The 22,255-nt window shown below is 51.4% G+C and overlaps 1 protein-coding gene across 19 annotated transcripts in view; it reads right to left on the bottom strand.

Moving 5' to 3' along the window:
* DLG2 (discs large MAGUK scaffold protein 2) overlaps nucleotides 1-22,255 on the bottom strand; it is a 603,132-nt gene that overhangs the window by 178,298 nt on the left and 402,579 nt on the right. For all 19 annotated transcript variants that reach the window (XR_005661215.1, XM_039914987.1, XM_039914985.1 and 16 more), the window contains 3 exons: nucleotides 12,681-12,805; nucleotides 6,750-6,919; nucleotides 854-990 (listed from right to left, as the gene is read on the bottom strand). Coding sequence is in view for 18 of the 19 variants with exons in the window: in XM_039914987.1 (XP_039770921.1) it covers nucleotides 854-990; nucleotides 6,750-6,919; nucleotides 12,681-12,805 (432 nt within the window). In the remaining variant the exon portion in view is untranslated. The remainder of the gene's footprint in view (nucleotides 1-853; nucleotides 991-6,749; nucleotides 6,920-12,680; nucleotides 12,806-22,255) is intronic.

Below are 22,255 nucleotides of genomic sequence, written 5' to 3'. Positions count from 1 at the left end.
GTACCTCATAAATGCCATAATAATAAATGACACGAGGGAAGGTTAGATAGCGAACAAGAGATATCTTTGATCTTTGGGCGTACAGGTCGTGCCAAAAAAATAATGCCTTGCTAAATATCGGTGAGTTGTGGGGAGAGTGCGAGATGGGGAAAGCTTGGCAGAAATGGGGTTATGGCCTTCTGGACACTGAAAAGAGAGATGGAGAAACTGAGGGCCTAAACCCTCCCGTTGGGACGATGCACAGGGAGGCAAGAATTAAAACTCGGCACTTGCCACCCCTGAAAGGGCGGCTGGCAGGACCGTCCCAAACCGTGGGGGTGACAGGTCCAGTCTCTCCTCTGATGGGAGCGGGGACCCGGGAAGCAGCGTGGCCCAGCGGAAAGACCACGGGTCTGGGAGACAGAGCACCTGGGTTCTAAACCTGACCCCTCCACTGGTCTGCTGGATGACCTTGGGCAAGTCACTTCGCTTCTCTGTGCCTCATCCGAAAAATGGGGATTAAGACTGTGAGCCCCATGTGGGCTATGGACTGTGCCTGACCGGACAAGCTCCTATCTACCCCAGGGCTTAGTATAGTGCTCGGCATATAGTAAGCACTTAAATACCTTTTAAAGAAAAAAAAAAATCTCTATTTGGTCCTTGGGTTTCCAGTGTCCCTTATTCCTTTCCCTCCCAGACTGTGAACCCTACCTGAGACTGGGCCCGACAAGACTGTCTAGTATCCATCCGAGCGCCCAGCACGGCGCTGAGCCCAGTCACCGCTGAACGACAATCACCACCCTCCTAAGGGGGTTTAAAGGTCAGCTCCCCCCCAGGCGCTCCTCTCCCCAGCTGCCCCGGCCGGCCCCCTTACCATCAATAGCCGGTCTCCAACTTGCAACCTTGTATCTTTCTGGGCTGCTCCGCCGTCGATAATCTTGGTGACGTAGATGCTGTTGTCCCCGGGGATGTGCTGGTTCCCCACTCCGCCCGCGATGCTGAAGCCCAGGCCTGGGGGAGGGATTCACGACACGAGAAACGGTAAAGCTCGTTGCGGGCAGGGAATGCGTCTGTTTATTGTTAGATCGTACTCTCCCAAGCGCTGACTTCAGTGCCCTGCACACCGTAAGCGCCCAGTCAGTACGATCGAAGAAAGGGGTTGAACAGGCGACAGGGGTTTATCGCCTACCAACTCTGATAGATTGTACTCTCCCAAGTGCTCTGCACGCGGTAATTGCTCAATGAATACCACTGATTGATTGATGATTATTAGTATGGTGTTTGTCGAGCACTTACCATGTGCCAAGCCCTTAGCAGCATGGCTCAGTGGAAAGAGCCTGGGCTTCGGAGTCAGAGGTCGTGAGTTCGACTCCCGGCTCTGCCACTTGTCAGCTGTGTGACTGCGGGCGAGTCACTTAACTTCTCTGTGCCTCAGTTACCTCATCTGGAAAATGGGGATTAACTGTGAGCCTCACGTGGGACAACCTGATGACCCTGTATCTACCCCAGCGCCTAGAACATGGTAAGCGCCCAGCGCACATGGTAAGCGTTTAACAAATACCTACATTATTATTATTATTATTATTATTATTATCGATCGACTGAGTGAAAGTCCTACCGAAACGGAGGGAAGGAAAGAACCAAGAGCAAGCGGCGGTCTCTGACTCCTCCCGACTCTCTTCCCGGAATCGCAGACTCCCCAGCCAAAAGGTCAGTAGCTGCCTTGTCAGCAACGAAACCCAAAGGCCATTTGAAAATTCTTTCAACTTCACGGGTCTGGATTCAACAAGGCAGGTTCCCGGGGCGCGAGGGGGTTTGCTAGAGTCAACATTCAATAACCGTGTTTGGCTTAACTCCGCTCCGCCATCTCTTCTGGGAGAGAGCCCATTAGTCTGTCCAAACAGTTCAACGCCCGCCGGCCAATCTGCTCTGACAGAATTCATTAGAAAGCCGGGCCCAGGGTACACTGCGTCGCTGAAGATTTATCGGGTTCTTGATGAACGCTGAGTGTTCATTCACATCAGAGAGAGCACGAGCCTCATCCTGAAACGCTGTCCGCCCTTGGGTGTCCATCGACTGACCTCTCTTGGTGCCGGACCCTCTGCTGTAACGGATAAGGTTTTTCCTTCTTTTGTAATGGCCCTCCTTTCATCTTTTATGTGGAAAACCAACCGCTCCGGTGGTTTCTCTTTTCCTCACAAGCAGGGAGTCCCTCTGCAGAAGACTGGACCGTAAGCTCCGTGAAGGAAGGGATCCTATCGGCCAACTAGCAGAGGCAGCGTGGCTTAAGACAGGAAGGAGGGTCACAGGACCTGGGTTCTAATCTCGGTCCCGCCATTTGCCTGCTGCATGACCTGGGGCAAGTGACTTCATTTCTCTGTGCCAGTTTCCTCAGCTGTAAAATGGAGATCCAATCCCTGTTCTCCCTCCTACTTAAGACCGTGAGCCCCATGTGGGACGGGGAGTGTGTCCGACCTAATGGACTTGTACCCATCCCCACGCTTAGAACTGCGTTTGACGCACAGTCAGCGCTCAACAAGTACCATAAGGCAATCAAAACCAACAAACCTCCCCCATGGTTCCAACTGAGCAATTAGCCAGTGGCAGAGGGGGCCAGCCGGGTCCCAGCAGGGCCTTTTAGGGGAAAAAAAATCCGAGCAAGGACCTACCACGCCTCTCCTCCTCCGGAACAGAGGCTTGGCTGGACACCTCGCCGTCTTCTCAGATGGCCTGACCGCGGGGGGGGGGGGGGGGGGGGGGGGGAGGGGGGGACCAGGGAAGCTTTAACCCTGAGCCTTCCGGCAATCGATCAATCAATCGTATTTATCGTGCACCTTCTGTGTGCGGGGAGGGCACTTTCCTAAGTGTTTGGGGGGGGGTTACAACGCAACAGTGTAACACATTCTCTTTTTTTTTGGTATTTGTTCTATCCATCTGTTCTCTTACTTGCCTGCTGTGTGACGTAGGGCAAGTCACTCTATGTACCTCTGTTTACTCTTGTTTAAAATGGAGGTTAAATGACTGTTCTCCCTCCCCTTTCGACTGTTAGCCCCACGAGAGACAGGGACTGGGTCCATACTGATTAGCTTGCCTCTATCTTAATGCTTAGCACCGTGATTAGCACATAGTAAGAGCTATTACTATTGCTACGGGAGGAGCATTAGGGATAGAATACGAGTTAAATATACGATCTCTGTAAACTGAAAATCCCTTGGGGCAGGGATTGCGTCCTACCATCTCTGTTATACTCTTAGAGAAGCAGCGTGGCGTAATGGACAGAGCCCAGGCCTGGGCGTCAGAAGGTCATGGGTTCTAACCCCGGCTCCGCCATTTGTCTTCTGGGTGACCGTGGGCGAGTCACTTAACTTCCCTATGCCTCAGTTACCTCATCTGTAAAATGGGGACGAAGACCGTGAGCCCCACGTGGGACAACCTGATGACCTTGTATCTCCCCCAGCGCTTAGAACACTGCTTGGCACATAGTAAGCGCTTAACAGATATTATAATTATTATTACTATACTTTCCCAAGCGATTAGTACAGAGCTCTGCTCACAGTAAGTGCTAATAAATACTGTTGATTGATTAATCCCACGCGCTTGAGGAGCTTACAGTCCAACTGAAGAGTCAGGCGGATGTAAAGAACGGACGACAGCAAGATACCTAGTTAGACTCGAGACTGTTAGCTCGTTCACTCATTCAATGGTATTTATTGAGCGCTTACTAGGTGCAGAGCACCGTACTAAACGTTTGGAGTCTACAATTCATTGCGAGCAGGGAGTGCGTCTGTGCTTATTGTTACAGGGAACTCTTCCGAGCGCTTGGTATGGTGGTCTGCACACAGTAAGCGCTCAATACATAAGACGAGTTGGTTGACCGATCGACTGACAGCTTGGAAAGCAGTGTGGAGAAAAGGGCTTGCTCATAATTGCATTAGGGACAGAAACTGCAGCCGGCGGGGATAGGCGAAGTCCTTTATCTCCCCCGGATTACTCAGAGGTAGCCAAATCGAGTCTTCCACTGTCATGTGAGGCTGCATGGAGCACAGGGGTTCCCTGGGTCACAAATAAGAGAGCATTTAACGCAAGGCCTCAAGAGAGTCTGACCGCATCTCAGCACAGGGAACGTGTTTCTTTAGCAGAGAAAATGAGCAGCTTTCCTGACCCAAACCCACATCCTCTGTCTCTCTCTCTTCTGCAGGGCCGGAGGTACAGCACCTAACCACCCAGCCACCCATTCATTCACTCGCTCACTCTCTCGTTCATATTCTTGAGTGCCTGTTGTATCAGGTGCTTGGGTGAATCCAGTATAAGAAGAAAGCGGGATTCCTGACCTCGGAGAGCCCACGGTATGATGACAGAGACAAGCCGATCCAAACATGAGTGGAAAGGGCACAGGGCTGGGAGTCAGAGGAGCTGGGTCCTAGTCCCGGCTCTGCCAAACGCTTGCTAGGTGCACCTCGGGGCCAGTCACTTAATTTCCCCGTGCCTCAGTTCTCCCTCCAATCTACACTGTGAGCCCTTAGGCGGGGCAGGGACTTTGACCAACCTAATTAACTTGCATCTACCCCAGCCCTTAGAACAGTGCTCAACACATACAGCAAGCGCTTCCTCTCCTCCAAGAGGCCTTCCCTGACTAAGCCCTCCTTTCCTCTTCTTGCTCTCCCTTCTGTGTTCCCCTCATTTGCTCCCTTCATTCATCCTCCCCTCCCAGCCCCACAGCACTTACGAACGTATCCGTAATTTATTTCTTTCTATTAATGCCTCTATCCCCCTCCAGACTGTAAGCTCACTGTGGGCAGAGAATGTGTCTGTTTACTGTCGTACTGCGCTCTCCCAAGCGCTCAATAAATACGACTGAATGAACTGACTCGAAAAAAATGAAGTTGAGGGATGGCCAAGAGGGCCTCCCTAGGCAGCAGAGGGGAAGCTGGAAGGGGACAGGGGTAGAGGAGAAGCTGCTGTGGGGAGAAGAGGGGAGAGGAAGGCAGAGGGCCGAGCTGACGGTGCGGGCCACCAAACTGCGGGTTTTCGGGGACCGAGCGCTCCCCGACGGATGCGGGAAGGCTCGGCGTGAGGCCTCGCAACACACGAAATCCCCTTCCTAACCCGTAGGCCCCTTGCAGGCTCCCTCCCGGCCAGGTTTGAGGACGGGTATCTCATCTGCCGAAGTGAAAACTGACTTACTGAGCGGTGGCAGGGAAGCCTGGTTCCGCGGGAATACTTTTCCCTAAGGTGCTTTCTATTCTAACGGCGCCAAAATCTACGGGGCTGTCGGGTGGGCGAGCGGGTCGACCTCGGGTGTGGAAAGAAAACGCCCTGGCGTGACGAGGCCCTGAAATCACTTCCACTCGGGGGAGAAGAGAAGACTAAGAAGTGAATCTCAGTCTTGTTTAGCTCCAAGCAGTTTGGGGATTATTCTGTTTTCTTCTCCTATTAACTTCCCAGTGGAGTGAAGGAAAAACGGCAGTTAATGAAACACACTACCCCCGATGCGTGGTGCTAGCAGCCATCATTTAGTGCATATTTTACAGTCCACTTTCTTGCTGACTTACTTCCCGTTACACCCCAGAGCTTCCAATCTTAACAATAAGGTTGCCGCTACGGTGTCTTCTAGAGCTACGGCCAGTTGCATGTTCTTAACTTGCTCATAAAAGGCTAAAACAAATGGTCCTTGAAAATGCTTGAACTATTCTGGGGTAAAGTGGTCGCATTCTACTACAAGATAGATATTTTAAAGCATTCCCTCCGGTTCTTTCACTCGGTCACCAGTGGTATTTAGTGAGCAGAGTGCAGAGTGCCGGACTGAGCGCTTGAGAGAATCCAACAGAACAGAGTTGGTAGGCACGTTCCCCGCCCACAACGAACCGGTTCTTCGACAACGTGGGGGGGCCCGTTCCCCCTCCCAAGGCCCGGGTGCCCGACACGTCCGCGTCCACCCTGCGGTCCTGGTCGGGGGAAATCATTTTTTCCAGCATCCATCCGAACCTTAACTTGGTTTAAAACGGCATTTTATTCCGTAGCCTCGGGTCCCTGAAAATAACGGGTCTACATTTGTCAGATTGCGGTTCCTCCTTCACTGGATGCAGTTTAGCCAGGCCAATCCTGGCTCTTATTACACCATCTGGGCAATTTCAGATAAACACATAAATGTCCCCAAATTTATGCTTCCCTAATAACGCGGTTGCCCTAACCCTACCCGGACCTTTCCCCCTTTTCCTCGCCCTCCCCCAACTCCCGGCTTCACCCCATCACTGCAGCTGCTCTGGCTTACTTCAAACGCTTGGAAGGTCCGGCTAGAGTACGCTCAGTTTGGGGCACGCAGAGTAGTGGGAGGACTGATCTGCACGCTCCAGCGTACTGAGCGACTCTAACTCCACGCTTCCTGTCCGTCCCCACCCTTACAGTTGCTGAGAGAGATGGGGGGACTTGCTTGCTTGGGCAAGTCACCTGACAGGCCCAGAAGCGCTGACCATGTGTCAGGCCTTGTACAAGGTGCTGGAATAGATACGAGCTAATTATAGTTGGACACGGTACCCGTCCCCCAAGGGGTTCGTAGTCTTAATCTCCATTTTACAGATGAGGTCCCGGAGGCACAGAGAAGTGGAGCGACTTGCCCAAGGTCGCAGACAAGTGGCGGGGCCGGGATTAGAACCCAAGACCGCCTGACTCCCAGATCCGGGCTGGCGCTGTTTTCGGCAGGACTCTCGGTGGGGTCCAGTACTTGGACGGGACGGGGGCGGGCAACAGGAGATCCTTTTCCGGGCTCTTACCTTTGGGCCCTTTGAAGAGTTTGATCTCGACGACGGTCTCCAGGATGGGCCGCCGCCTCCGGACATACAGCCGCACGATCGAGCCCGCCTCCTTGAGCGCCTCCACCGCCTTGCTGTGCGAGACCTCGGAGACGTCCGCCTCGTTGACCCTCAGGATGCAGTCGTTGACCCTGCGGACGAGGAGACGCGCCCGGTGAGAGCGAGCATCGTTGGGGCAGAGCAGTGGAGGTTACCCCGATGGTTCGGTGGAGGATTTCTTTTTTTATGGTATTTGTCAAGCACCTACTGTGTGCCAGGAACTGTACTAAGTGTTGGGATAGATGTAAGGTAATTAGGTTGGACACAGTCCCCTTCCCACATGGGGCTCACGGTTTTAATCCCCATTTTAGAGACGGGGTAGCTGAGGCACAGGGAAGTGACTTGCCTAAGGTCACGCAGCAGTCAAGCGTTTGGAGCCGGGATTAGAACCCAGGTCCTTCTGACTCCTAGACCAGAGTTCTACCCTCTAGGCCACACTGCTATCTGCCTCCTGAATCCAAAGTCCCTCACCAAAATCCCGGGCAAAGTCAGATTTTTTTTTTTTTTTTTTTTGGTAAAGTCAAGGCAAAGACCGTGAGAGTCCTTCCGAACCCCCTTGCGTTCAACGATGTGTCGGCTAACATTCCTAATTTGTCCTTCTTCCCTTACTGTCCCCTTGAGTAAGCCCTGAATTCATTCAAACCATTTCTGAACCCAAGAGGTTTTCATCATCTCTGGGTTTCTGGGGTAACCAATTACACTTGTACTGAGCAGTGGAACTGGCTTTCTATTTCTTCTTACAATTGACCCTTCAATATTTTATTTATTCTTTGGCAAAAGCCTTTGAATCAATATGATCCAAGAAGGAAAAGCCACCCATCAATCAGAGCTTCGAACAAACCTAAAGAACTCAGAATCCTGCCCCGTAAAAGACTTCCGTCACATTTCCCCTCCACTGTATCGGAAAACCATTTACATGCAAATTTTTCTTTTCCATTTCCCTGTTATTAATTTGAGACTTTGACTATTCCATCCCTTGCTGCCTCATGCGCTAGCCTTCCTCATTTAAGTTAAAGGAGACCGGAGTTGTTCGTGAGATTGGCTGATTTATCCTCTTTTCAAATCATTTCCATCTTAAATTTGGATAAATCTCATCCCCCCTATACACACAGGATGTGGAGAAATACTAATCTAATTCGTATTCTAATCTAACTAATACTAATACGGATTTGAAAGTATCCTTTGCTCTGTTTTGTTCAAAAGCTATCCTTTTAAAAATCCCTCTTGACTCTCTGAACTTCTAAAACCAATGCAACCCATTAGATTACGTGGCAATTTTCAATTACGATCCGAAATATCCTTGAATACACTTGTCTGTGCTTCGATTTCCTTCCAAACAAGACACCCCCTGCCCCCCCCCCCCTCCCCCCCGACAAAGCGGAAGTTACTATGACTGCTGGTTCCCTTCCACTCATAACTCAATCCCGGGCTTGGCTTTCTCTTCCTTTAAGCTAGGTTCTCCCAGTGGCATAACACACCCCTCCGAAACGGCAAGCCACGGTGAAAGAGGAATGAATAAGCGCTCTCGTTTCTGGCGTTTTCCCCGAAATCCGGGAGGGAAAAGGAAGCTGACAACCAGGCCTGGACCCAGGAGAGGACCGGCGTTAACGTCGGAGAGGGCGGGTTGAAGGGCGCAAACGCTCCGTCTTCATCCTGTGCCACTCGCTACCTTTGGCCGTGCCCTTCTTCTCCCACCTCCTCCACTCCCTTGGCTGCCCAAGTATCGTCAGTGCCATAAAGAAGCAGCGTGGCCCAGTGGAAAGAGCACGGGCTTTGGAGTCAGAGGACATGGGTTCGAATCCCGGCTCGGCCACTTGTCAGCTGTGTGAATTTGGGCAGGTCACTTAACTTCTCGGTGCCTCGGTTCCCTCATCGGTAAAATGGGGATTAAGACTGTGAGCCCCAAGTGGGACAACCCGATTCCCCTGTGTCTACCCCAGCGCTTAGAACAGTGCTCGGCACGTAGTAAGCGCTTAACAAATACCAACATTCATAAAGGCACCGGTGGAAAACTGCTCCAGCGGTTATCAATCGTCGTCCCCGCCTTACGGAGCCCCGATGGAGCACTGTACTAAAGGAGAGGAAACGAGAGTTAGAAGACACGATCCTGGCCCTTGAGGAGCTTACAGTCTAGTGGGGGAGACGGACCTGAAAAGAAATTACAGATAGGAGGAGGTAACAGTGCATAAAGCGAGTGAAAGGATATATATTTAAGTGCTTAAGAGCTCCTGGAGGGCAGGGATCGTGTTTATCAACTCTATCGTATTGTAGTCTCCCAAGAACCTAGTACAGCGCTCTGCCAACGATTCTGGGCAACAGTTCTGTTGCCGAATTGTCCGTTCCCAGCGCTTAGTACAGTGCTCTGCACATAGTAAGCGCTCACCAAATACTATTGAATGAATGAATGCCCCCAGGAAGCGCTCAATAAATACCACTGATCAAAGGGATTGGTGTGTAAGTTCCCTGATACTAAAGATACCTGGAAGAGTTCGGGTGGAAATTGGGTGGGGGATAAAGAAGATGGGGAAGCAGCTTGGCTCAGCGGACAGAGTCCGGGCCTGGGAGTCAGAAGGACCTGGGTTCTAATCCCGACTGCGCCTCTGGTCTGCTGTGTGACCTCGGGAAAGTCACCACCTCTCTGGACCTCACTTATCTCGTCTGTAAAATGAGGATTAAGATCGTGAGCCCCGCGCAGGGCTCCATTTGCTTGGGTCCACCCCAGCACCTAACACAGTGCCTGACATGTAGTAAGTGCTTAACAAATACCAACAGTACTGTGGTTATTAATAAGGAGTTCACGGAGTTTCAAAGTGACTTTGGACGACGGCCTCGTTTAAAGACGGCTCATCCGATTTCCTTTTGGCCCCAGACGCGTGCGGGGCTGCGTTACGGAATCCACGGGGGACTGGCCGCTGCTTCGAGAGTGACCCCGTCGTTCAGCTTGCTTCTCGTCGACACAGCCAGGCGAACAGTCGCTGGGCACAACGTCCGCCTTCTCTTTAAAGGTTAATCAGATCTCCCCCTGTGCCTCCTCGGCCCAGTGAGTAAAACCTTTCTAAAAGTCAAATTCCGGAGCGGGTACGCCAGGGCTGAATCACTGCATTGATCGATCAGTGGTATTTATGGAGCACTTACCGTGGGCAGAGCACCGTGCTAAGCGCTTGGGAGAGAGTGTGACAGGGTGGGTTGACACATTCCTTGCCCACAGTGAGTTTACAGGGCAGAACAGGAGACAGCCCTAAAGCAAACAGGACGGGGAGAAGGGCTCCCTGGAGAAGCCAGAACTCTGGAAGCCGAAGGGTTCCTCGGGACCGTAATCTGTCTAGACTGTAAAATCATCTCTCGCCCGTAAGCTCATCTTTTAAATAGTCCTTAAGTGCTTACTGTGCGCCAGGCACTGTTCTAGAGAAGCAGCGTGGCTCCGTGGAAAGAGCGCGGGCTTTGGAGTCAGGGATCATGAGTTCGAAACCCAGCTCTGCCACTTGTCAGCTGTGTGACTGGGGGCGGGTCACTTCACTTCTCTGGGCCTCAGTTACCTCATCTGGAAAATGGGGATTAAGGCTGTGAGCCCCACGTGGGACGACCCGATTCCCCTGTGTCTACCCCAGCGCTTAGAGCGGCGCTCGGCACATAGTAAGCGCTTAACAAATACCAACATTATTATTATTATTTTTATTATTGTTATTTTAAGCTCTGGAGTAGATATAAACTAATTGGGTTGGACACAGTCTGTGTCCCACATGGGGTTCACAGTCTTACTCCCCATTTCACAGGCGAGGTAACTGAGACACAGAGAAGTGAAGGAACTTACCCAAGGTCACACAGCGACTGTAAGCCCGTCAAACGGCAGGGACCGTCTCTATCTGTTGCCGACTTGTTCATCCCAAGCGCTTAGTACAGTGCTCTGCACATCGTAAGCGCTCAATAAATACTACTGAATGAATGAATGAAAGTGGAGGTGGGATTAGAACGCAGGTTCTTCTGACTCGCAGGCCTGTGTTCTATCCACTAGGCCACACTGCTTCTCTGTGGAGCTCTAGTGAACTTGCTGTGGACAGGGAACGAGTCTACCAACTCTCTTACACTGTACTCTCCCAAGTGCTTAGTACAGTGCTCTGCCCACACTAAGCGCTTAATAAATACAACTGACTGACTGGGAGGGAGGGGGAACTGAAGCTCTAGAAAGTGAAGTTAAGGCCTCTGTCCATCAACACGCCTTCGGGAGGAAAAAGAGAATCACCGGTGGCCTTCGTCTCATACCAGCTCAGTAATAATAATAACGATGTGGGAATTCGTTAAGCGCTTACTCTGTGCAGAGCACTGTTCTAAGCACTGGGGTAGACACAGGGGAATCAGGTCGTCCCACGTGGGGCTCACGGTCTTAATCCCCATTTACAGATGAGGGAACTGAGGCACAGAGAAGTGAAGTGACTCGCCCACAGTCCCACAGCTGACAAGTGGCAGAGGCGGGATTCGAACCCACGATCTCTGACTCCAAAGCCCGGGCTCTTTCCACTGAGCCACGCCGCTTCTCTAAGGACACAATAACCCCCCAAATTAGGCGCGTTCATGACCCCAGTCAGGAACCGGTTGCTCTGATTTGCCACCCTGCGCCATACAAGGATACCGTGGTGCTTTGGTTACTCCGTTGGTCTTCCCATTTGGCTCCCGATCTATGAACTGAACTGACGATGCTGGTGGCAGCCGGGTGGAAATCAATCGTGTTAGTGCTGCAGCGATACCTCATTTATTCCTAACGTCCCAGGTGGCCGTGCACTTCAGCCCGCTCACAACCGGTGTCCGTGCCCTAAAAACGAAACCCACCTGCGGTGCCGGCGGGGATGCGGGCTCCGGTGCAGCTCGCAGCGCGAACTCTCTTCCCTGACCTGGTCGCCGCTCCCGGCCCGGATCCGGAACGCACCGGGGCTTGCCTCGATTTGTCAACGGTCTCAGCGTGCAAGCACGCTCGCTGGGTAATAAAGTTTCCGTTGGCCGGGAATGGCTCCCCGTGGGCTCGAGCGGCCTACATCCGGTCCGTGACACTGAAATCAACTTGCCGTTGGACACGGGGATGGGGAGGTGGTGGTTAAAGGAAAGGAAAAAATCGACTCTCCTCTAAAGCAGACGAGGGTGGCTTCGCCCCAGAGAGCGATAATAATTGGAGTTTCCTCCCCCGTCATTTTAACTGGGAGGGGTTGTATTGCTTCTCCACTTCATCTTGATGTCTTTGAATAATATCTTTGAGAGGCAGTGGAGCAGAGTGGAAAGATCACGGGCCCGAGGATTTGGGTTCTGGTCCCGGCTCTGCCCTTGCAAAATACTGACTAGGTCACTTAACTTCTCCGGGCCTCCGTTTCCTGACCCGCAAAACTCACTATCTGTTCTCCTTCCCCTTGTAGCCCGGGAGCCCCACGTGGGACAGTGACCGTGTCCAACCTGATTAACTTATATCTACCCCAGCGCCTGGTAAAGTTCCTGGCACACAGTAAACGCTTAATAAAAAGCACGATTAAAAATGGAAGGCCGGCACCCTGTTCCAGTATATCCAGGACTGAAATTTTCTGCAGGTGTCTTCCAGAAGACTTGTGCCCCTTTTGGCTTTCACGCGAAATGGTCAGTGTGGAAGTCCGACAGACCAATCTCCCCCTCTAGACTGCACATAGTAAGCGCTCAATTAATACTCCTGAATGAAATGCTACCATTGAGTGCATTCTCGCTGTGGGCAGGGAATGCGTCTGTTACGCCGTTATATCGGTACGGTGCTCTGCACACAGTAAGCGCTCAGTAAATACGGTCGAGTGACTGACCGATAGTTGGGTTCGGCCCCAATAGCCACGTTTCCTAGGGCCTCACCTGAGCCTGCCATCTTCTGCCGCTGCTCCTCCTGGGATAATCTTGGTGATAAATATGCCGGGATCATCTCCGATGTGCGGATTATCGGTCCCTCCAGCAATACTGAAGCCCAGGCCCGAATTGCCCTGCGGAGAAAGTCAACAGAATCTCAGTCAGACTCACCCAAGGCTTTCTGACCGCTTGCCCCTCTCCAAGGGGACCCTGGTGGGAGCAAGAAAGTGTGTGACTGGGCTCCACACCCAGTAGCGTGAGAAGCAGCGTGGCTCAGTGGAAAGAGCACGGGCTTTGGAGTCAGAGGTCATGGGTTCGAATCCCAGCTCGGCCACTTGTCAGCTGCGTGACTTTGGGCAAGTCACTTGACTTCTCGGCGCCTCAGTTCCCTCATCTGTAAAATGGGGATGAAGAGTGTGAGCCCCACGTGGGACAACCTGGTTCCCCTGTGTCTACCCCGGCGCTTAGAACAGTGCTCGGCACATAGTTAAGTAAGTGCTTAACAAATACCAACAGTAGGCCCTCAGTAAACATGGTTGGCTTTAACGATGACAGCGTTCATTGAACACGTGCCGAGGGCCTTGTGCTGTACTGAGCGTTTGGGAGAGCACGGGAAAAGCACGAGATAAATTCCCTTCCCACAGGGAGCTTCCATTCTCTGAAGGGATGTTGGGAGCTGAATCCATTAGAAGCAGTTACCCTAAGGACCCGCCCCTACCTCTTTCAAATCCAGATTCTAATGAAACCAAGTAAAAATGCCATGCAAAGGAAGTCTAGGACATTGATTTTGTATTGTACTCTCCCAAACACTCAGTACAGTGCTCTGCTTGCAGGTAGTGCTCAATAAATTCCACTGATTGAGTGACTTTAAAACCATTTTATGATTCCCGTTAGTTCTGCCTCAATTCCGGCTTGTACTGGGATCACAGGATCAGGGTTCATTTTCCGGGCAGGTTCCAGATTTTTCTTTAATTGTCCAAAACGTACTCATAATTGATTTTACTGCCCGTCTCCCCCTCCAGACTGTGAGCTCATTGGAGGCAGGCAACGTGTCTGCCAACTATGCTGTACTGTCCTCTCCCAAGCATTTAGTACAGTGCTCTGCACACGGCTAGCACTCGGGAAATTCCGATGATTGAAATATCACCGAGTGAAAATGACACCAGGGGATCAGTGGGGGACGTTAGGTGTATGCAGAGCTGCAGGAAAATCACGTTGGACAGCCCGTGTAGCTTTGGTGTTTTTATGAAGTACTTATTCAAGATGGAAAAGCCAGTTTAGGAAAGTCCTTCCGCATGTTCCCACCTGCACCTAACTCTCCCACACCAGATCTTTTCTCTCTCTGTTGCTATTTCCTCTTCTCACCAAACCCGCGGCACTCACGGAGAGGACCTTGAGGTTACTCACTGGGCTAAAGGAAGGCGGATTCTCTCTAACAAAACGATCGTTTGCATTTTGCCATTTCATTATATCTTACCCGGAGCCTCGATGGTCAAAGCCCTAATGGAACGAAAAAAAAAAAATCCAAGCTCTCGCTTCCCTTTTCATCTGGAGGAGGATGCGGAGAGGCTTTCGGGATGATCTGATAAATCTCACGCTTTCAAGTCTGGTACCGAATGCAGTCCACGGGGATGGAGCTGTGAGCCCCACATGGGACACGGGCTGTGTCCAACTGATTGGCTTGGATCTATCCCAGCTCTTTGCACAGTGCCTGGCACATAGTAAGCGCTAACAAATGCCATTTGGAAAAAAAAAAAAAATGGCTCGTAGTAGGCTACACTTTCCCCCTGCCACCAGTTGGCAGATTCTCGATCCGATTCTACGCGCCGTCCACATCAGTGGCTATGAGAAGCAACGTGGCCTAGTGGATAGACCAAGGGCCTGGAAGGGAGCTGGGCCCGAACCTCAGTTCCACCACTTCTCTGCTGATTGATCTTGGGCAGGTCACTTCACTTCTCTGAGCCTCAGTTACCTCATCGGCAAAATGGGGATACCTGTTCTTTCCGCCTCCATATGAATAATAAGCTCTTTATGGGCAGGGAATGTGTCTGTTGTATTATGTGGTACTCCCCCGAGCGCTTAGTACAGTAATCTGCACACAGTGAGCGCTCAATAAATACGACTGACTGACTGAATAATAACAATAATGATGACTGTGTTATTTGTTAAGTGCTTTTTTTTGGTGTGCCAAGCCCTGTGCCAAGCACTGGGGTAAAGGATTTTGCCCGGGCGGATTTTCTTGGATCTACCCCAGTGCTTGGCACGTAGCAAGCGCTTAATGAATATCATAGGTATTACTTTGTCTCCTGAACAACATTCTCATCCCGTGGGCCTGATTTAGACCTCGAAAGAGGCAAACCCTGCTGCCAGAACTGACCCTTCTGCTCCCCGAGAGCTTCTAAGCCCAGCGACGAGATGGAACCGGGAGAAGGACTAGATCCCGGGCCCTTGGCTCTCCTTCCAGTCCTCCAGCTCCCAAAATGTCAGCACAACGAGACTTCATCTTGAATACTGTACATCTCGGGACCAGAATGCATTTAAATAGTTTAATTAAAAGAAGACTGCGGATCACAGAATGAATTAACAGTGGAAAAAGGCAGTAATCCATTAAACCCAGAAGTGATTTTGACGATGATGATAGCGGAGAACAGAAGGTAGGGATTTCTATTTAAAAGTCATTTTTTTTTCTGAGATTTTAGGGCACTTACATAATACCGTAATGGATGGGTGACTACTCACAAGCCCACCTCGAATTTCTATGGCACTTATATTTTCCAAAGTGCTTGCACATTAATACCCTGAATTTCACCAGCACCACATCCCGGCGAGGTAGGGAGAGAAAGGTATTATTATTCCCATTTTACAGATGAGAAAAACCTCGACTCGGAGAGATAAAGTGACTTAATGATAATTGCGGTATTTGTTAAGTACTTACTCTGTGCCAGGCCCTGTACTAAGCACTGGGGTGGATTCAAGCAAATCAGTTGGACACAGTCTCTTTCCCACTTGGGGCTCCCAGTCTTAATCCCCATTCGACAGATGAGGTAACCGAGGCACAGAGAACAGCAGATGTGGAGCTGGGATTAGAACCCAGGTCCTTCTGGCTCCCGGGCACGTGCTCCATCCACTAGACGATGCTGCTCCTCCTAGGACTTGACTAGGATCGTCCGATGGCTGAGCTGGGATAAGAACTCGACTCTTCTGAATCCCAGATCCCTGCCCTTTCCGCTAAACCATTATTTGACTGAGATTATTGGGAAGTAATAACCCTAAGAAGAAGAATCGTGATACTTGTTACGCATTTATTATGTGCCAAGAAATGCGCTGAGCACTGGGGTAAACACGATAAAACCAGACTAGAGCCAGTCCCTGTCCCGCGTGGGGCTGACAGTCTGAAGGGGAGGGAGAACAGGTGTTAAATTCCCATTTAAGGAAACTGAGGCACAGGGGAGGGAGGTTACTTGTCCACGGACCCACAGTAGGCGAGGGTCGGAGAAGCAGCATGGCCTAGTGGATAAAGCACGGGCCTGGGAGTCAGTAGGTCCTGGGTTCTAATCCCGGCTCCACCACTTGCCTGCTGTGTGACCTTGGGCAATCACTTCACTGCTTTGTCCCTCGGTCACCTCATCTGTGAAATGGGGATTGACCACGAATCCCATGTGGGACACGGAATGCGTTCAACCTAATTTACATCTATCCCCAACGCTTAGTACAGTGCCTGTCACACAGTAAGCGGTTAGCAAGCATCTTAAAAAAATTAAAAGGATATGGACTGCGTCCAGCCCGATCAGTTTGTATATATTCCAATGCTTAGTAGAGTAGCACATAGTCACAGTGTCTGGCACATAGCAAGCACTTAGCAAATACCATTTGAGAGAAAAAAAAAAAGTGTCCTGTCTTCCCAATCTTGTGCTTTTACCATGAGGTCACAGTGCTTTCCGGAGAGTGTCTGCACCCGATTCTAGCGGCAGTGTGGGGAAAGGAAAAAAGAAATCACAGCCCTGGGAGCCGGAAGACCTCGGTTCTCCTCTCTTCTTGGTCTTGGACCTGCTGTGTGACCTTGGGCAGGTCACTTAACCTCTCGGCGTCCCAGATGCCTCATCTAAGATACGGGGATGGTCGTACCAGGTCCCTCTCCCTCCCGCTCAGGGATGCCGTGACGATAAAATGGCAGAACTGAAGGAAACTTAGCACAGTGTTTTGCACACAGTAAGGGCCAAAATAAATACGACCGAATGAACGGATGAACTTTGGAAAGATAAAAGCGCCACACAAATTCAAAGTGTCCTTCTTACCGGTTCTTACTAGCCCCCTGTCCACACTTATCCCTGAGAGGGAGGTCACCGCCCCTTCCTTCCCCAGGACAAATAAGGGAAACCAAGGCTGAAGATGGCTTCGACCAAGGTCACCCTGTCAGCCAGACAAAACTAAAAATAAGCTTCCCCTCATAAAAAATTCAACAGCAAATTGAGTCCGGGGTGGCTTAACCGTGGCCCGACCTCAGCAGATCCTCATTCCCGCCAGTCAGCACAACCGAGACAGATCCATCCTCGGACCCCAGTCCAAGTCCGGAAAGGCCACGTGAACATGGGGCCCTCGCTGAAGAGCAGCAGATGCACGGTTCAGGGCAGAATCGATCGGTCGTATTTACTGAGCGCTTACTGTGTGCCCGACACTGTACTGCGTGCTCAGTAGAGAGCGCGTAATAGTGAGTGATGAATTCTCAGAAGAGAGTCACCTGAATGTCACCGGGGACGGTACTGCGGAGAGCTGGAAATGAACGGGGGCATTTTTTGGGATAGCTCTTTAGCCCCAGAGCAAATTCCATCCCTCAAAATCAGTGGCATTTATTGAGCGCTACTATGTGCAGAGCACTATGCTAAGTGCTTGGGAGAGTACAGAACAATAGAATTACTGGACACGTTCCCTGCCCGTAATGAGCTCATAGTCCAGAGAATGGGCTCGCAGTCTTACTGATAATAATAATATCTGTGGTATTCGTTTAGTGCTTACTCCGGACCAAACACTTACTATGTGCCAAGTTAATTCTAAGTACTGGGGCAGATTCAAGATAATCAGGTCGGGCACAGTCTCTGACTCAGATGGAGTTCAGGGTCAGGGGTGTAGCTGGGAAGGATGATTGGTATCAAATCCCCATTTTACAGGTGAGGAAACCGAGGCCTGGGTGAGGTGACTTGCCCAAGGTCACAGAGGACTGAGCTGGGATTAGAATCCGGGGCCTACCGACTCCCAAGGCCCGTGTTCTTCCGCTCTCACCACCTGCGGTGACCCATACTGTTTACCCAAGGTCCAGCCTCACTAAAATAGTTACCTTTTTCCGTGGAACAAAAAGTGCCAGAACTGGATGTTTTTCAGCCCACCCTTGGCTTTGAGCTGGCCTGGGAAGGGCAAGTGAGCGTGAAAGCTCAAAATAAGGGATTCAGATTCCAGAGCTGGTGCGGGGAGGGTAGCTAACTGAGACTGTAAACACCCTTTAAATGATAAACTTCTGCAGGCGGGGATAAATTCTTCTAGCCCTATCGTCTCCCAGGTGCCCAGTACAGAGCAGGGGCACGATAAATTTGTTGGATCGATTAATTGTTGTTTTTTGGATCCTTCCCCTCTTTCAATATTATCAGTGGTGCTATTCAGGAAGAGGGGAGGGTCACTGGTCACTCATGGCTTCTCCCAAAAGCAAACCAAAGAAGCTCTGACTAAAATTAGACCTGAAACCCGGTTCTTCTGCTCCTCCTGCTCCCGTCCACCGTTAGCTTCTCCTTCTAAAACTGTGGCTCTGAAATGCAAATCCACTCCCTTTCATCTTTCAGATTGGAGGGGGAGCAAACCTCTCTCATCTTGCCTTACAAATCCCAGGCGCGGGACATCAAACGTTAGGCTCTGATGTCGGCTTTTTTTTTTTTTTTTAATGGTATATGTCAGGAGTTTACTCTGTGCCAGGAACCGCACTATGCACTACGTTACATGCCAGCTGATCGGTTTGGAAACGGTCCCCGTCCCACACACGGGACTCACGGTCTCAATCTCCATTTCACAGAGGAGGTAACTGACACAGAGAAGTGAAATGACTTTCCCAAGTCACACAGCAGACAGGTGACAGAAATGGGATTAGAACCCAGGTCCTTCTGACTCCCAGGCCCGGGTTCTCTCCGCTGGGCCACGCTGCCTCTTGATGGTTCTTTGGAGCAACACACTGGATCATCCCCATGGCTCAGTGGAAAAGAGCCTGGGCTTCGGAGTCAGAGGTCACGAGGTCGACTGCCGGCTCTGCCACTCGTCAGCTGGGTGACTGTGGGCAAGTCGCTTCACTTCTCTGTGCCTCAGTGACCTCATCTGGAAAATGGGGATGAAGACCGGGAGCCTCACGTGGGACAACCTGATGACCCTGCATCTACCCCAGCGCTTAGTTAGAACAGTGCTGGGCACAAAGTAAGCGCTTAACAAATACCAACGTTATTATTATTATCCTTATTTTCCGGCCTGAGGCATCCTCCTCTGAGCATCTTGATGCCAACACTACCCTCAGTTCGAATTTCCTTTAACCGGGCGGGGTGCTGAATTCAAGGAGCAGGAACCCAGAGAGTCCCGGTGCCACCGCCCGCAACCCAACTCCTGGAAATGGCTGGTTCGAAAAGCACGCGAGCAGAGGAACACACGACTCCAAGCATCGGAAGGCGCCATTACTGAGGCGGATCGATGATCCTTTCAGCCCCGGATGCTGTCTCCGCGGCAACAGGAGGACGAAGTGGGATGGGGTCCTCCTTGCACATCCGTCCTCACGGATATGGACGCACCATCTAACGCCCTTAGCTCTCTTACTGAAAATCACCAACTACTTATTTTCACACATTTCATGTATACGCTTGGATCTGTGCCCTTTATTCACCCCTCCCTCCGCCGCACAGCACTTACCTACGTCACCGTAATGTCTGATATTAATGTCTGTTTCCCCGTCTCGACTGTAAGCTCACCGTGGGCGAGTCCACCGACTCCGTTACACTCTACCGGTGCAGGACACTAAACTAAGCATTCGGTAAAGAGGATTATTGGGTAGCTAGGCCCTTGTGAAGTCTTCCGATAACCCCAGTGAACGTATCTAGATCCACGACAGCTTTCTGCTTTCCCCTCTTGGCAATAACGTATCCGACGAGCCTTCAGTTTACAGTTCTGATCGTGTCTCCTGCTCCGAGGTCACAGAGATTTCACAGTCAAGTCGGCTTTCGACTCTCTCCGTCCAGTCATTTCCATTACCCAGAATCAAACGGATCGCGAGACACTCACAGGGCTCCAGCGGTGGAATATCCACCTCTAAACAGGCGACGAGTGTTTTCACCCGGGTGCCTGAAGACAGACACTAAAAATTTAATAACACTAAAATCGTTTTCGAATGAAATTGTAGCCTCTACCTGCGATGGGACTGGTCTCTCGTGACTCTTGCGATCTTATTAGAGCCATTCATTCAGAGATTTTAGTTGTGCACCGAATTCTCTGAATTATTCGTGGTAGGAGAGAGCGTTTCTCTTTTCCACGATCCGGTTGCCCAGTGTCTGGTCCCTGAACAAAAATATCCCTAGCTTCTTTGTTCTCTCCATAAAACCCACGTGGCTCCCTCGGCAGAATCCGGAGCACGGAGCTGGAAACGGGACAACCTGGGTTCTGACGGCAGCTCAGTGCCTGCCCTGCTGTGGGACCGTGGGCAAGGCAACGAACCTTCCTGGGCCTCAGTGTCCTCGTCTGTAAAATGGGGTTAGGGGACCTGCTCTCCTTCCCCTCTCGGACTGCGGGCATCATGCGGGACAGGGAGTTGTGGGAGGAGCCGGCCCCGCCTGCCCTAGTTTGGAGCTCCTCCAGGAAGCTAGATGTGGAGTTGTCTGAGGTAAACCCAGACCCCGTGGGTGCAGACATCAAGCACGTTAACCCCGTTTAAGGAGGTGTGCGAGCCTCGCTCGGCCGGCTCTGGCTTCGATTGCAACCCCTGCGCCAGATCGCCCAGTTGGCCTCGTTTGTACAGTGGCTAATGGCCCTGCTGAGGGGGGTGGGGGTGGGAAGGGGGCTGCAGTTTCACCCCCTTCCACCTCTGGAGAGGTTGAATTCTCCTGCTCCAGCTCCCTTCCTGCCCTGTTTGGTTACCACCGATCCCCCTCCCATTTCAAACTCTCATCAGGCGGTTCCTTGAGAAGACGGTCCCCTCACAAAGGCGACTGGCTAACGGGTCACCCGCGGAGGTGGGACATAATAATAATAACAATGTTGGTATTTGTTAACCGCTTACTATGTGCAGATCACTGTTCTAAGCGCTGGGGTAGATACAGGGTAATCAGGTCGTTCACTCGTGAGGCTCACAGTTAATCCCCGTTTTCCAGATGAGGTAACTGAGGCACAGAGAAGTGAAGTGACCCGCCCACAGACACCCAGCTGACAAGTGGCAGAGCCGGGATTCGAACCCATGACCTCTGACTCCCAAGCCCAGGCTCTTTCCACTGAGCCATGCTGCTTCTCGAAGCGGCAGACATGAGAAGCACCGTGGCCCAGTAGATACGGCCTGGGTCTGGGAGTCAGAAGATCACGGGTTCTAATGCGGGTTCTGCCACCTGTCTGCTGCGTGACCTTGGGCAAGTCACTTAACTCCTCTGTGCTTTAGTCACCTCATCCGTAAAATGGGGATTGAGACGGTGAGCTCCACATGGGACAGGGACCGTGTCCGATCCGATTTGCTTGCATCCAGCCCAGTGCTCAGTACAGTGCCCGGCACATAGTAAGCGCTTAGTAAATACCGTAATCATTATGACTGAACCGGATCTATCCCAGGACTTGGGACAGTGCTGGACACCTAGGAAGTAAGTGCTTCACAAATACCATATAAAAAAAAAAAAGTCACGATAAGGACCCAGGTCCTCCGACTGCCAGCCTCCTGCTCTTCCCACTAGGCTGCTCCTTAAACAAGTCACTTCCCTCCTCGGTACTTCGGTACGCTGCGTAAATTTTTTAAAATGGTATCTGTTACGTGCCAGGCACGGTTCTAAGCGCTGGGGTAGATACAAGGACCTGTTCTCCCTCCCCTCAGACTGGGAATCCCATCTGGGACTGTGCCGTCTCTCTCCAAGTGCTTGGCAGAGCCCGTGGCCCGGAGTAAATGTCTCCCAAATAGTGCAAGTGGTGATGGTTATCCTAAAACTGCGAAAGGTGTGATCCGGGCAAACACAGGACCGCCACTCCTTACATTCCGCCCCGTCCGCTTGAAGGGCAAATCAGACGAGCTGGCAGCTCGTGAGGCCGGCGGGAGGCGAGAGAGGGGGTCGCGGTGGGTTTTGGGAACGGAAACAGTCCCGATCGATGTTCTCCTGCCAACTGGCCTGGGGGCAGCTCTGCTCTTCCGCCGCGGCTGCTGCCACGGGAAAATCCATCCCGAGCCATTGGAGGAGAGATATGTACCTATCTGGAATTCTATTCATTCATATTAACGTCTGTCTCCCTCTCTAGACTGTACGCTCGTTGTGGCCAGGATTGTCTCTGTCATACTGTTGGGTTGTACTCTCCCGGGCATTTAATTAATTGCTCTGCACATA

This window comes from Ornithorhynchus anatinus, chromosome 20 (genome assembly GCF_004115215.2).
Source record: "Ornithorhynchus anatinus isolate Pmale09 chromosome 20, mOrnAna1.pri.v4, whole genome shotgun sequence".
NCBI classification, from domain to species: domain Eukaryota; kingdom Metazoa; phylum Chordata; class Mammalia; order Monotremata; family Ornithorhynchidae; genus Ornithorhynchus; species Ornithorhynchus anatinus.
Note: the sequence above shows the minus strand (reverse complement) of the source record. Positions and strands in the feature narration are given on the sequence as shown.